Source organism: Sturnira hondurensis, unplaced genomic scaffold, assembly GCF_014824575.4.
Source record: "Sturnira hondurensis isolate 20B ecotype Veracruz unplaced genomic scaffold, ASM1482457v3 Scaffold0003801, whole genome shotgun sequence".
NCBI lineage: Eukaryota > Metazoa > Chordata > Mammalia > Chiroptera > Phyllostomidae > Sturnira > Sturnira hondurensis.
The window spans coordinates 3,656,870-3,673,086 of NW_028076432.1; the positions used below are offsets into that span (position 1 = coordinate 3,656,870).

The 16,217-nt window shown below is 40.5% G+C and overlaps 1 protein-coding gene and 1 pseudogene across 1 annotated transcript; one reads left to right on the forward strand and one right to left on the reverse strand.

The window, feature by feature from the left end:
- Positions 1–1,147: 1,147 nt before the first annotated feature.
- LOC118984776 (ornithine decarboxylase-like) lies at positions 1,148–3,963 on the reverse strand (annotated as a pseudogene).
- Positions 3,964–5,428: 1,465 nt separating this feature from the next.
- Positions 5,429–15,393, forward strand: LOC118984777 (uncharacterized). The gene is made up of 3 exons (XM_037042940.1): positions 5,429–5,720; positions 7,889–7,979; positions 12,591–15,393. The coding sequence occupies exons 1-3, from the start codon at positions 5,429–5,431 to the stop codon at positions 13,042–13,044; spliced, it is 837 nt and encodes a 278-aa protein (XP_036898835.1). The 3' UTR covers positions 13,045–15,393.
- The last annotated feature ends 824 nt before the right edge of the window (positions 15,394–16,217 follow it).

A 16,217-nucleotide genomic window follows, 5' to 3' on the forward strand; every position in this document is an offset into this window, starting at 1 on the left:
TGGAAAGAAGTACTCCAAGTCATGAAGTCCAAATCCCTACATCCAAGACTGCTCTATCCAGCAGAGCTCTCATTTAGAATGGAAGGGCAGATAAAGTGCTTCTCAGATAAGGTCAAATTCAAGGAGTTCATCATCACCAAGCCCTTATTATATGGAATGTTAAAGGGACTTATCTAAGAAAAAAAAGATAAAAAATATGAACAGTGAAAGGACAGCAAACCCACAGTTACTAACAACCACACCTAAAACAAAAGCAGAGTAAGAGGACAGCTAGATCAGGAGCGGAACCACAGAAATGGAGATCACATGGAGGGTTATCAACAGGGGAGTGGGAGGAGGAGAATGGGGGAGAAGGTACAGAGAATAGGTAGCATAGGTGGTGGGTAGAAAATAGACATGGGCGAGGGCAAGAATAGTATGGGAAATATAGAATCTAAAGAACTTGTGACACATGGACATAAACTAAAGGGGGAAGAATGGTGGGGGAGGGGTGGACAGGGTGGAGGGGAATGAAGGGGGAGAATGGGATAACTGTAATGGCATAATCAATAAAATATATTAAAAAGAAAAAAATTTCCCTGGGATATATATTCCTGGAGTGGAATTTCAGGATCAAAAGGCTTGCACACGTTTAACCTCACTATGTACCACCTGATCCTTTTCTCAGAATGTCTGTATTTGTTTAATCTCTTAATATTACTTGGAAGTTCTTATCACCTCTCCTCCCCAACACTTGGTATTATAGAACTTTCTAATTTTTATAGTTCTAATGGGCATTAACTGGCCTTTTGGCTATTTTAAATTGCATTTCTCTGATTATTAGTGAGTTTGAGTGTTATTTCTTATTCTTGTTAGCCAGGAAAAGAGCTTCACCATCTTTGAAATGTCTATTCACATGCTTTGCACATTTTTTATTATTGGATTTCTTGTCTATTCTTGTTGATTTATAAGATTTCACTGTACATTCACACATTAACCTCATGTCGACTTTGCAAGTATTTCCTTTAGGTCTCTAGAAGAAGATCATTGATTTTTGTAGCTGGCAACCTTAATAAACCTTTTCTTAGTTTTCCTAAAAAAAAAAAAACAGTAGTAATGTAAGTGATCCCCTCCAATTCCTTAGTTCAAGCTATCCTCACAGTAACAACTACAAGAGTGGCATCTGCCCATTACTAGGAGTTGAAGCATAGGCTACTTGGTGGCCCTTCATCTCACTCTCCCAGGCACAGGACACGGGCAGAGAGAGTACTGACATCCTGCTCTTTTACCTCAGGTGGAAAGCCATGGTTCTGGACTTGCTGCATCAGATACCTGGTCAGCCCTAACATCACATAATAGATGATCAGTACCCTGGAATCCATTGAAAGTAGAAGCAACAGCAACAGTGTAGGAACCCGTGTTTTCAAAGAGCATCCCATCCCCCTCATGTGTTCAGGCAAGCCACAGCACTCTACTATGCAATCAAGGCCATCACATGTTGGTCCCATGTGCTAAATGAATGATACTTCCCATCTGCTTTGGGCCTCTGCTGCAGAAGGGGCTTCACATGTGCATGGAGTATGCGATTAAATCATCCATATACTCCATCATTCACATAATACAGAAAGGTTTTTTCGCTCAACTCGTCTTCATCAGAGCCTGTTTGTTTCTTTAGTAGAGTTTTTTGACAGTGATATTAACTGCAACTGTGAAAACTGATGCAGCATAATATCTGCCTGGCTCCACTATGGGTGTCACTCCTGAGTTGGATGGAAAATACTTGTCCAGGGCTGGGTTGCTGACATTGGCGGTCTCTTCAAATTTAAGCTCTATATCCTCAGATCCAGGAAAGCCACCACCAATATCAAGCGGATACATGTTGAAACCACCCTCAGCTCCCATGTCAAAGACATGGTGGGCATCGGAGATGGCTTGCACAAAGGTCTTAGGATCAGCATATACACTTCCCAGGTGGAAGCTGACACCAGTGACATCAGTATTTAGCTCTTTTGCCATTCCAGAAGAAGTCTGCTGGTTTTGAGAGTGACACCAAATTTAACACTGAGATGACAGACTGCTTTGGAATCATCTGTGGTGAGCTGCAAAACCAACTTTGCCTTTGGATGTACAGCTTTCATCAACTCGACTTTACTGTCAAAAGTCATCATCTGGACTCCATTATTGGCAGCATATTTAATCTGAGACACTTGTTTACAAGGATTTGCATAGATAATCCTCCCTGGAGGTACTCCAGGACTCTGCACCAATTGTATTTCAGTCTTGCAGGCCCAGTCAAATCTGGTCCCAATGGCCACACGGTCTTCACTTTGACTCTGCAGTCACTGAATAAAAGAGGGTGATCCAAAGAAGAACTTTTGACCATTTCAGATGTTTCTTTAGAATATCTCCCAGGTCCACTATAAGGAATTCATCCATATCATTGGAAGAAGAAAGTTCATTAATTTTTTTTGTCTAGAATGTCCTTGGCAGTAAAGTCTTCAGTAAAGCCTTCATCAGGGAAGTGGCAGCCTGACCCTTATTACTAAAGCTGTTCATGGTTCTAGGTATTCATCTGTAACTCAACAATAAGGAAAACTAAGATGGCATTTAAAAAAATTATTGCCAGCTTTTCACAAAAGTAGTTCTCCAGAAATTTCAAGTCCCATGGAAGATGGCCATTCTCATGTTCTCTTTGTGCAGCAATGGAAATGTCCTCAGAGTACAGGGGTGCCTAAAGCCAACCACATGGGCATGCCGCAGCCTTTGGGAGCCCACAGGACCTCCCAGCACTGCCTTGAGCCAACTGCCTGGCCACCAAGTCACTCCTTCACGTGGAGGAAGGCCAGCCTAGGTGGTGCTAGAGTACTGGCAAGAGGAAGGGGAATGAAGCAGGAAATGATCAAAGTCACCCACTTTTTCCTTTGGCCCAAGACAGAGGAACCTATAAGCTCCTGGTCCTGTGAGAAGCAGGGTTCAACCACTGGATTATCAGGCAATATATACAAAAGATGGATATTTGGGATTGAGTCATCATTATATGGAAGGTAGTTGGACTCATGAGTATCCTGAGTAGTCCTGAAAATTAATGTTACCAAAACATGTAGAAAAGGGACCAAGTGATGCGAGCACTGGCAAGCAGTGCCCATGGCATCATGGATGAGGCATGAGACAAATTCACACGGATTACCAAGTCCTGTGGAGGAAAAGGGCCAGCAAGTCTACCCCTCAAGGGGGAAGAGCCTCAGAATGGCCTCACCACCCTATCAAGGGGAGAGTGGCTTGGAGTGGCCGGGCAACTCTCTCACCAGGAGAGAGAGAGCCCGCTGACCCTTGCCTAGTCAGGCTTTTGTTGGGATTTTTGCACAGGAGTTCAGGTATAGCTTATTAATCATTGTCAGGCAGTAAATAATAGATAGTATACAAAGAACTATTAGGGCTTCTTCTAAATCAGGGCCTGTCAGCTAACGGGCTACAGACCTTTGGGAACATAAACTCTTTTTCTGCTCAGGCCCTTATCATCTAACTAAAAGCATTCTTAAACAAAGCAGGTCTCACAGAGTTTTACATATTCCTTCTCAGGCCTAATTACCCAGGAAGCCCGCCATTCCCAGCACAAGGCTTGTACCACCTTCCGCATCATAGGTTTTTAGGCTTAAGTGGATTAGAGCCAGGAAGCCCTTCTCCCAGATGACAGGAGGACTCGGGCTTCATCACAGCAGGGCAGGGGACGGTCCATCACTCCTGCTTTGTCTCAGCCCCACCCCCCCAGTCCTTCTATGACAGCCTCCCAAGTGATCGAGTCTGGCCTAGGTTGCCCCTCCTCTGAAGTGTCTCACCTTTCTCTGACCATCCAACCATACTTTGTGGGCAGGGAGATGAAATAGGGGTAGCATCTGCTGCCAGTGACAAGCCTTTTCTCCTCGGTGGCTCGCATTCCAGAGGTCGCTCACATTTAGTCCCGTAGATGGGATGTGCCCCTTCCATGCCTAAGAGTGAGATTCCTGCATTCATTTCTTTCTCTGCACTTTTGACTTAAGTCTCAGGGTTCTCTTTTTATCTCTCTCTTCATTGCAATGTTTTCTTCTTTTCCAATATGTCATCAGCACAAAGCCTTAGGGTCACCCTGCTTCAGTCACCTGAGAAGACAGCGAGTCTCGCCTATGTATCATTGGAGCTTCATCTTAATCTGCCTCTGCCTTCAGATGCCCATACCAGCTGCAGGTAGTAATACTCATATGAGTCTCTGATTCTCTGATAATGTAAAAGGGGATGAAAAAGAAAAGGGGAGACTGAAAGGAAAATTTAACTAAAATACAAATGCTGTGAGATCCTGGGAAAAATAAAGAAGCTAACTTTATTCTGCTTACCATTTACCAGTAAGTGTATTAGCTTTTTTTTTAAGTGTATATTTTGTCCTGTCTTGTGACTCAGTGGATCAAGTACTGGCCTGTGATCCAAAGGGTCGCCAGTTCAATTCGTAGTCAGGGCACATGCCTGGGTTACAGACTGGGTCCCCAGTACAGGGAATGTGAGAGGCAACCACACATTGATGTTAAAATATATATTTTTTAAATATATATTTAAAATATATTTTTTAAAATATATAAAAATATATTTAAATATATTTTATAAAATATATTTGTTTAAATACATATATATTTTTTACTTGTATCTCCTGATGCAGACTGCTGGTGCATTTGTGTGCACCTGAGTACAAACGTGCATTGGTGGAACAAAGATTAGAGCAAGTTAAAAGCCCCAATGATAATAAAGAAGCATAAATTCTTAGAACCCCAAGATAATGTAGAATAAAATTGGTACTGATTAACTCATATGTCCCCATTTCTCATCCCATTCTCATGGCAAACAGTGTTAATGATTCTCAAACACGTTTACGACTGAGCTGCTTCAGATCCTCTCTCCACAGTTACCCATCTGTCCACTCCAGAGCCATCTGAGTTCTTGTACATTCCCTCCCTCCTAAGGACAGGGGTACAGCGTGGCCTGAGAAGTTAGCAGGTTTATTCCTGCAGTACACAGGTCCCTCCCTACAGATAAGTTAAGTGAGGAGCCCAGGGCCCAAAATTGAAAGAGGTACTTGGTCTCGGGATGTTGTCAACCCTGTGCTTGTACACCAAAACTGAGAACATTCTCAAAATTTGTCCCCAAAGTCCTTTTCTTGCCTCACCTTAGCCAGGCCCACCTCTCCCGCGTCCAATATATCCACCTTTCTCTTGGCTTTCTGTGCATGTAAGAAAAGAAACCCTCTCTTCCCAAGATCCAGCAACTATTTTCAGACCTTTTCCCCAGGACTTTGTTAGGATGGAAATAGCCAATCCTGTGTGTAAACAACCCCTTCATCTGCCCCAGTCCTACCCCTAGCCCACCCTGACTCATCTCTGTTCTCTTTTCAGAACCATTACAGCCTCAGGGGCGTTGCATCGGCGTGATGAACATCCTGGATGGGAAACTTGACCTGTTCTGCAAACTCCAGTATACTCAAAATGTTAAAAATATACGAGAAACATGTTCCAAATACCCACATTCCAAGGTGGTCTACCTGTGTGAGGATAGGAGGGAAATGCCTGAAGAAGCCATGAGGGAGTATGCTGGTCTGCCAGTAATAGGAGAGTTTGAGATGTGCAACGGAACGAGGAATCTGACATTCAGCAATAATAGTTGGCAGAGTAACTGTATATCCAAAAATGGCAGCTCCTCCAGTATAGAGCCGGAGGAGAAAGGTAATGACCCACAATTATTCTCTTGACTCCCTACAGGGGTGAGTTTATTCTGGAATGGGCTCCTTTCTCTGATCCAGTTTTCCCAAGAAGTATAAAGAAATCATAGGAGAAAGGGAGATGGCCATTACTTCTCACCCTATTACTATGCATATTACTGCTGGGCTGCATAAAAAGTGGAGACTCATAGTTGGAGTGACAAAATAGGCAGGGGACATTTGTGTTGTATTGTGTTGCACTCCTCTGTAGCCCAGAGTCTAGGACCCCAAGGCTTCAGAGCCTAAGTTTCCCATTCTGTACATTGAGCTCTACGTAGCAGGAAAAACTATTCAAAAACAGGGAAGGGATATGTGTGTATCAGAATGAACTTAGGACCTGACTTTTTTTTCTTTCTCTTCCTACTTCTCAGCTCAAATCTTGATTTCCATGGGGAAGTGACAAAGTATGGATAAAAGCAATTAGTCTATGTCAAAGAAATGGTTCCCTCAGCCAAAGATTCCATTGAAAATAACTCCCAAGACATATTCTGTCTTCTCTCAAATTCCATCTACCTTCTTGTCGTAATTGAAACCTAAATTTCCCCAATGGGTCCTACTTTCCTGGCATTGCATTCAATTATGAGGGCCAATTCCAGCCCTTTTCCTTTTCCTTTTCCTTTTTTTTTTTTTCCTTTTCCAATCATATAAATTATTCCTGTTTTGTTTTTTTAAATTTTTGTCACTAGCTAGTCACTCTTTTTTAATTTTACTAATGACTGAACTATAGTCTTCCTCTCCACCCCAATACCTGCCATGACCTTAGATTACTTCCAGTCCAAGGAGACAGTTCATCTAGCAGACTAGCATCTCAGTTCTCTGAAGGCCACATTTCCACTATTATACATTCATCCACAGTTATCCATCAAATATTTATTGAGCAACTTTTGTGGGCCAGGATGATGCATAACACTGAGAAGGTAACCATGGCTAAGACAGTCTATACTTACGAAACTTACACTCTAATAGGTAGAAAAGGCTGTGCTAGCCCACGTCTGCCTCATTCATCAGAGTGTTACTAAGATCTTTCATACTATGTGTGTCACCGAAGAGGAATTCAATACATATTCTTTGAATGAATTAAACTCAGTTACAATAAAATGTATGGAGCAAGCCTAGGATGCAATGAAAACACAAAGGAGATAGATTATGGAAAGGGAAAGAGAAGAAATCAAAGTATAATTTTCAAAATGTTAAAAATATAACTCATAAGAATATATAGAAATTGGGGGCCATAATTTTAAGGAATTCAAAAGGGAGAGAAAGAGTGGATAACAAAGCTGGTTCAAAATCTGTGAAAACACTCAATCCTACAGTAAGACTGCTATTTAATGTTCTGTGAGTCAATAAAACCATAGTAACATTTTATTTTCCAGGGCAGATTATCCCTTGACCAATTTTTCAGATAGTGTTTTAGCATGACAGTGAAAAGACATGATATTTGCCATATTTCTGTTATTCTCAACAGAGAATAACAGTTTTTCTCAACAAAACCTTCTTTGAGATAGTATTGCACCCGATGACTGACGCGTGAGTGGAAGTCGGGCAGTAAGAATAGTGGAGGGAGAGGCATCGAACGTTCCTGGAGCAGGGAGAGCGCAGAGCCCCACTTCACTGCTGTTGTCAGACCTTGGCCTTGATCCAGAAGTGAAATGTGTACGTTCTAAAACATTAAACCCCAATATCTCATTTTTTGAGCACAGCTAGCTACCAATTCTTCCAACTTTCTAGTTTATCTTTTTCTATATAGGCTTTTCAGCTTCCTAGAGACATCTGATCCCTTTTTTTTTTCATGCTGTCCCAGGCTACCACCTTCAGCCCTGTATGAACTCCATGATTGACTCCCTGGCCTACTCCTTTGTCAATACTCTCAATTCTGTTACATTGCTGTTCTTCCATGGCAGAAATAAATTTATTTGCTTAAATTTATTCTCTGAGCAAGTAAACTAAGTAAGATGATATTTGAATGGATGCTTGAACTAATTAAGCATAATTTGAAAGGGAAATGGAGATAGAAGAAGAATCCACAATGCATTACTCTGAGATGGAATAAGATTGGGGATTCATTGAGCAAGAATTGTGAATGTGGGAACAACTGTCTTCAAGGAAACTGATTAGGGGACATCTATATTTCAGTTTCTGAGCCCAGCGCTGTGACCGTCATCGTGATTTTAGCTCTGTTAAGTGTGCTGCTACCCAATATATATGTTAACTGGTGTAAAAACAGGTAAGAGTATTCTTTTTTTCAATATACAAATATTCCTTCTCAGAGGTATCTGTCTTCACATTTCTGCTTGGGAACAAGGTTAAAATCAACGAAGGGTCTGGTCTGATCAGAGAAAGTCACATCAATGAGACTCAAACACCTCCACCATAAAATATGAAAAATGATGCTGTATTTATAGAATTACTATGTGGATTAAAAGAAATAATTCACATAAAGAATCCTTGCCTTGCACTAAACAAAGACATTCAGTGAGAGGCTAGTGTTATTGTTATTATTATTTCTAATGTTGTGGGAGAAGAAGGTAGAAAATGATGGAAAAGTGATAAAAAGACCAAATATTCCTGATACACTCAAAATGCTTGAGGCATAAGAAGCAGTCATTTAGGAGGTCTTAAATTGACCGCCCATGGGTAATACTCATTTTGGCATCATATATCTTTGCCGAAAAAATAAGGATAAAATTTAGAACTGCTCGCTAAGTCAACAAATAGCTACAACTATGTTAGGTATGCTTGCCCTGCAAGTATGCCTGTTGGCTGAGGTAACACATTGCTGAGCCTCCTTGTTCAAGATCACTTTAGTCTTTAAAACCACACAATCAGCAAAGAGGACTGATGAGGCAGAGAAAAACAGGACATATGAACTCTACTTAGTACAGAATTTACATAGTGTGCTTGCAAACTCTCCTAATTGTGTTCATCTAAATCATCTCTTGCCCTTTGCTTCTTGCTATATCTTAATTGATTCAATAAACTCTGTATTTTGAACTTCTTAATTTGGCGTAGAGTGGCTTAAAACATTTTTGTTATTTCCATTTTAATGTGTGAAGGATCTGTAGTAATATCCTCTCACTCTTAATACTGGAATTTTGTGCATTTTATTTTTTGTCCTTACTAATCCACCTAGATTTATCAATCTTTTTTTTAAGATTTTATTTATTTTAGTTTAATTTTTTAGAGAGAGGAGAAGGGAAGGAGAAAGAGAGAGAGAAACATCAATGTGTGGTTGCCTCTCCTATGCCTGAAATTGGGGACCTGGCCTGCAACCCCAGGCATGTGCCCTGACTGGGAATCGAACCTAAGACACTTTGATTCACAGGCCAGTGCTCAATCTGCCAAGTCACACCACCCAGGGCCTTATCCATTTTATTAATCCTTTCGAAGAACTATCTTCCGATGTCCCTGAATTTTTTGTTTACTAATCATCTGTCATTTACTTTTGCTCTTAATTTTAACTATATCCTTCCTCCTTTGTGTTTAAATTGCTTTTTTGCTAGTTCTTCAGGTAGAGGTTTCTTAAGTGGTTGATTTTTGACTTTTCTTCTTTCCTAATATAAGCATTTAAACATTTAATATTCTAAATTTCTCTTTAGAAGGATATTATACCAAGTGAGATAAGTCAGATGGAGAAAGACAAATATATGATTTCACTTACATGGGAAATCTAAAGGACAAAGTAACCAAATGAGTAAAACAGAAACAAACCCATAGATAAAGAAAACAAACTGGTGGTTACTAGATGGGAAGCACTTTAGATGGATTAGTGAAAAAGACAAAGGGATTAAAAAGTACACATTGGAAGTTACAAAATAGTGACAGGAACATGAAGTACAACATGGGAAATATAGTCAATAATATTATAATAATGATGTATGGTGTCAGGTGGATACTAGGTTTATCAGGGCGATCACTCTGTAAGTTATATAAATGTCTAACCACTCACTATGCTGTACACCTGAAACATAATATTGAAGGATAAAAAAACTACTTTTAACATGGGGGTTATCAAGGCTTCCATATTAGATAAGTTTGTGAACAAATTAGATTATTCCACAGTGGCTGACTAGTTCTTTTCTCCATTACCTACAACTGTCATTTAAAAATATGTCATTAAGCCCTGGTCAGGTAGCTGAGTTGGTTAGAGTATTGTCCCAATACACCAAGGTTGCAGGTTTGATACCCGATTAGGGTGTATACAAGAACGAACCAATGAATGTATAAATAAGTGGAACTGACACATGCAATGGCCTGCAGTGCCTGCGGCGTTATGGATGGAAAATCAAGACAAATTCACACGGACTACCAAGTCTTGTGGAAGAAAAGGGATGGCCCAGCTACTCCCTCAAGGGGAGAGCGCCTGACTCTCGCCTAGACAGGCTTGTATTGGGTTTTTTGCACAGGAATATAGGTACAGCTCATTAATTATTGTCAGGCAGTAAACAGTAGATAGCATACAAAGAACTATTAGGGCTATTCTTTTATTCCTTTTAAGTCTGTTGAGGCTTTTTTTTTCTTTTTTGGCCCAGCATCTCATCTATCTTAGTAAATGTATTACATGCACTTACAAAGAATTTGTGCCCTGACGGGTAACTCAGTTGGTTAAAGAATCATCCTGGTATGCCAGGGTTGCTGATTCAATTCCCAGTCAGGGCACATACAAGAAGCAATCAAAAACTAAGTGGAATAACAAATTAACTAAGTGGATAACAAATTAACATGTCTCCCTCCCTCCTCCCCCTGTCCCCCTTTAACAAATGAATAAATAAAATTTTTAAAGTTATATTGTTGGGTAGAATGTTCTATACCATCCATTAGGTCAAATTGGTTGATTGTCTTACTGAAGGCTTCTAAATCCTCTCTGGTTTTTCTGTCTACTTCTTTCAGCAATTACCTAGAAAAGAAGTGTTGGAATTTTAAAGTGTAATTGTGCATTTGTCTATTTCTCCTTAGTTTTGTCCTTGTGCTCTATTTATTTTGTTTTCTGTTATAAAGTATATTCATGTTTAGGAATTTTATGTTTATCTAGTCTTTTTTTTAAGATTTACTTATTTTTAGAGAGAGGGGAAGGGAGGGAGAAAAGAGAGGGAAACATCAATATGTAGTTACCTCTCATGCACCCCCTACTGGGGACCTAGCCCATAACTCAGCTTTGTGCCCTGACAGGGAATCAAACTGGTAATGCTTTGGTTCACAAGCTGGCACTCAATCCACTGAGCCACACCAGCTAGGGGATTTCTGTCTTTTATATCAAATTTTCAGAATCCAGTATGCATTTAAGCTTCACATCTCAATTTAGACACTAAATACATTTCAGAAATAATTGACATATTTATTTATTTGTTTGTTTGGTTTTTTTTAGAGAGGGGATGGGAGGGATGAAGAAAGGGAGAGAACATCAACATGTGTTTGCCTCTTGAGCACCACTCACTATGTGTCTCGCCCGCAACCCAGGCACGTGCCCTGACTGGGAAACAAACCCACGACCCTTTGGTTCACAGGCCCGCGCTCAATCCACTGAGCCACACCAGCCAGGGCAGACAGGCAATTATCTTTTAAAGACGTTTAAAAATAAAAATAAATAGCTTTTTAAAATGTACCCACAATGCCATTTCCAGTACCCTTCATTCCTTTGTGCAGATCACATATCCATCTGGTATCATTGTCCTGCCACCTGAGGAAACTTAAACATTTCCTCTTGTGCATGCATGTCTGCTGGTAACAAATTCTCTTGGCTTTTGTTTGTCAAAGAAGACTATTGTTTTTGTTGTTTCGTTTTGTTTTACTTTTTCTTTTTTTTTCAAGGCTATTTCCACAGAGTATAGAGTTAGTCTAGAGTAGCCTTTACTGTTAAAACTAGTTTAGTCCTATTACTGTGTATTTTAAAAAAACAAGTTGTCTTCACTCTCACCAGTTGGAACTCTAATGTCTTTCAGCTCTGTGAGTTCTAAGAATTGTCCAGCTTACAGCTCCAGTTTGTACTTTGCCTGACCTCATGTACAGCATAGTATTCAGCAACCAGTTCAAGAGAATTCCTAGGTCGATTTCTGGAGCTCTCTTTGCCTAGCTTCCTTTTCTCTGGTATTCTGAAGAGACCAAAATCAGAGTTCAACCGCCCTGAACTCTGATCACTGTTCCCTCATGGTAATAATGCAGCTCTGCCCATAGGATTCTCCTCTCTGCTCTGCAATCTGGAAAGAGTCTCAATACAGATGGTTGGAAAATTGTATGTTTTTGTTTTTGATTGTTTGTTTTTCTGCAGGATCTCAATCCTGTGGTGGCTATTATTTAATAGCTAAAACATTTTTTCGAAATTTATTTCGTTTGATTTTATTATGTTTATTCCAGAAGGGGACATTTAGTATCAATTACTGCATTGTAGCTGAAAGTACAGTATCTCCTGTTCTTGTTCTAAAGATGAAAAATTTCCTTTGACTGCTATGGTCTTATTAAAGGTCATCTCTGCCCTTAGATACCTGTGCTTTGAGAAGCAGTCTGTATTCTGAGTATCCAGGCACTAGTACCAGAACTAGGGTGCAATAAAGTACCTAAGACAAAATATAGGGAGGCACTAAGTCTTGGGTTTATAAAAATGCTGCCCCTATTCTTGCATTACACAGATAGTAAATGCCTCCTTAAATTTTGCATCCTAATACTTCATGCCTACATTAGTCCCAGCTCTGTCCTGCACATTCTTAGTAAGTATGCCAAAAATGCAATGTCCTGAATTCTCTTAACTTGGATCATTTATCAAGGTTGTATTCTCAATGAATAACCTTGAGAAATAATTCCTTTTTTGGAACAAAGAGCAACAGTATTTTTTTTGTTGTTATAGAAGCAGCAAATCTCAGCCCAGCCCCAGCCATCTCAGCAGCCAGGCCATCCAACCCCCATATGTTCCTGCCCGTGACACTGATCCAGAAGATGATGACCTGCACTCCGTTGCCACTGATGGCAGTGCTGACACAGCCACTGCCACAGCAGACACCCATGACGCCGTCCCTGGTGAAACCTCCGTCAACCCCACCGAGGACCCCTACCCCTCGGGCACTACCACCATGGACACTTTTCTTACTGCTGACTCTGAGTCAGTCAATGCCTATGACTCTGCCTACTGTGAGTCCTATGACTCTGCCTCCCTAGATGCAGAGACCTGTGGCTCTGCTGTCGCTGCCTTCCCAGGTGCTGAGGACAAGAACGACCTCCTGTCCAAATACGACTCTCAGAAGCAGGTGGAAATGCTGGTCTTTGCCGTGAACCAGCAGGTATACAACCCTGAGTATCACTAAGGCTCAGTGACCACCAGGGCTTCTGGGTCAGCCAGTGACTGCCCAAGCCCAGGGTAGGCCCAAGAGTAACACCCCTACTAACCAGGAGGAGTCAGGCTACTGTGGCCCCTCTCGTGGAGTGTCTCCCAACATCATCGCACCATGTGGGATTTGGGGGCTTTCTGTGAGAATTTTAGGGGAAGGTTTTAGCAAATATTCACTGGTTTTCGAAGTGCATTTTTTAAAAATATGCTGATGTGTCAAAATGAGCATGTAAGGAAATATTCTTTAGTTCGTTGTGTTGTTTTATCTTGGGTCTGTTTGGCTTTTAATGAGTTTTACGTTATTTGTTCCTCTGACTTCATCTGCCCTTGGGGTTAGCTGGCACATAATTGCGTCTCTGGTCTCATATTTCCCAGGCCAGGGAGATTTAAGCTGTATATCTTTGGTTGGGGCGGACAGCTATAAGCCATTCATTCTCCAGTGTTCTTACAGCTGATAAGGGAGGATGGTTCATCTTCAGTAATTGCTCTAAGCTAACAAGGGTCTTGGTCCCTTCCTGCATAGGGTGTGGCAGTCTCCCTGCCTGCTCTAAGGTAGATAAGGGACTGGATTTGAAACTGGAACACAGAGGCTGTTGGCTCATTTTTCCAAAGTGGATGTGGGACAGAATCCCTGAAGCCCCCAACATCCTGATACGGAGGTGGTGTATTCTAGAAGTGACGAATTTGACGAGAAGGTTACAAAGACATGGTCCAAAGATGAGGAGAACTGTAACTGTTAAGGGAACAACGAGGGGTGAAAACCAAGTGATGGAGGAGAAAGCAGACTTTACAGTATTCCAGATTGAATAGGGTTCCCCTTTCCAAGATTATGGAGTCAGATTGCATGGTCAGAGGTTTTTTTTAATGTCTTCCTCTACTTGGCTTGAAGATTTTATGTAAATCCAAACCTAGGTAAGATTTCTTTTAGTAAGTACTTGGCTACCTCAGTAGCCTTTTCTGTTCTGATAGGAGAACTTTTAACTCATCTGGTGAAAGTGTCTATATATTAGCAAATATTTAAATCTGGCTTTAGAGAGCATATGAGTGCAATTAATTTGCCAGTCTTCCCCAGGGAGGTGTCTTGCTGTCGTACTGGAGATAAAAAAGGGGAGAGGTGACTCGGGGGATTATGGTAGTTTCTGGCTAGATAAAATATCTCTTTCTAATATGGGAATGGGGCACCGCTGGACTATAAGAAAGGCATGATTAACCCTGCTGAGGTCACAGCTGACCTAAGAGATACAAACTCTTAAATATTGTTACATATATTGGGTGCATAGGTTCAAGGTCATGACTAGCTGTGTGGTTGTTCATGACTATTTTTAAGCCATAACGTTTTAAGTCGACATTTTAGCTATAGTACGTGTTTCGTAAGGGCGTATGATATTCAGTAGTAAATTGTATCTCTAAAAGATACAATTTCGAACTCCGAACTCCAAAGTCAGTGTTGATGTTTTTGTGTTGGATTTTTTTCTTTTCCGGAATGTCAAAGTCGGCATTGTGGAGTTTTTTTTATTTGCCATTGAAAGTGGCTGGAAAAACATATCAATTCGATAATCCAAGATATATTGAAGAACTTCAGCCAGTGCTACTTGAGTCCAATGATGAGAATGATAGAGTCGAATATGAAAGTGAGAGTGATTTAGAAGATGCAGATTATGTGAAAGTTCATTCAGAAGATTCTCATACTGAACAAGATATTTCTGGTGAAGGTGAATTAAACGTGAATGAAGAGTTTTGGAGGGGCGGCACGGGTTGGAAAGGATAAAGAATCAAAATGGAGGAAAAGTCCAATAAGAGACAAATTAGAAAACAGTTACAGAATATTTTTGTGTCAACTTCTGTTTGACCAAACACAAAAAATGCTAAGACAGAACTTGAAACTGCTTTCTCATAAATGATATTTGAGATCTAATGGTGTTGTGTGCAGATAAATACATCAGTTATAACTTGTGCCAGTTTTCATGAGAAAGAGGTGCTAAACAAATAGACGAAACCGAATTAAAGCCTTTGTAGGCCTCATTTCGCTGACTTACATTGCAGCGATCTGCTCAACTTGCAGGATTTGGGGGCTACAGATGGTAATGCAATTGAACTTTTTAGACTTCCGAAGTATTTATGGAGATTTAGATTTATTCATAGTTATATCCGGTTTGGCGACAAACGTACCCACTTAGAACACCTGAAAGTGGGCAAATTAGTGGTTGTGAGAGACATTTTCTCAACATTTATAGAAAATTGTACATTGTGTTACTCTGTCGGACAGGATGTAACAATAGACGAAATGTTACCTGGATTAGAGACTTTTTTGTTGTTGATATCTATGTTTCCATTATTTGAAAAGTTGTATTCTTTATGTTTTTGTATTTTTTGTTTAATTCTAGATTGTAACTAAAAATAAATATTTTTAAGTGCAAATGTGCAGTATTTTTAATTTGTGTTTTTTGTTGTTTCATTTCAGCACATTCTAATAATGTATCTCTCAGTACATGTGACATACACTGTGTTTTGTTTTTTTCCCAACTACTACCTCTGTAGTGTTAAAAGATTTCCAAGGCTGCAGCCAACAAGTAGAGTGAAATTGTAGCATTGAGGATGCCCATTTACTCCAGTGATTTAACACTTTGGGGAGAAAGAGGCCCTGGTGAGTGGGTCAGAGTAGAGCAAGTAGTCCCCATGTCTAATGAAATGTAATGGGCTTACCTGTGATGTCAAGGATCACCCAAGGCTCCTCTGGTGTGATAATTAGAGGTTCAGTGGGGGCAGTGGGAGGCCTCAGGCCCTGTCAATTCTCAGGTGTCTTGACCATCATTGGTTTGGAGGCACCAGCTTCCTTCAGATCCTAGGACACCCACTTTTCCAATATCCTTTTCTCACGTAGGGTATGATCCTGGAGGTACTTGAGGCCGATTCTGCTGTGGACACTCCCTTTTCCAGTGTCCTCCTTGTACTCTGGAATAGCATTGCCCCTTTGTCGTTCATTGTAGTCCAGGGGCTGGGTGACCCTTTGTGTACTTTTGTAAAGTCTCAGTTAATCATGCCTAAGCAAGGGCAGGATTTTTATCCTTCTCCTGAGTAACCTCTTTTATTTTTTCATAATTAACAGGCTTAATTGTGCATTTTTTCATTCCTTCTATCAGATAAGTAAAC

Excerpts from the sequence above, each read along its gene's own strand:
- LOC118984777 (XM_037042940.1), top strand. The coding sequence starts at position 5,429 with ATGAACATCCTGGATGGGAAACTTGACCTGTTCTGCAAACTCCAGTAT. Across the intron at positions 5,721-7,888 it reads TATAGAGCCGGAGGAGAAAG|TTTCTGAGCCCAGCGCTGTG; the intron begins GTAATGACCCAC and ends TCTATATTTCAG. Across the intron at positions 7,980-12,590 it reads GTTAACTGGTGTAAAAACAG|AAGCAGCAAATCTCAGCCCA; the intron begins GTAAGAGTATTC and ends TTGTTGTTATAG.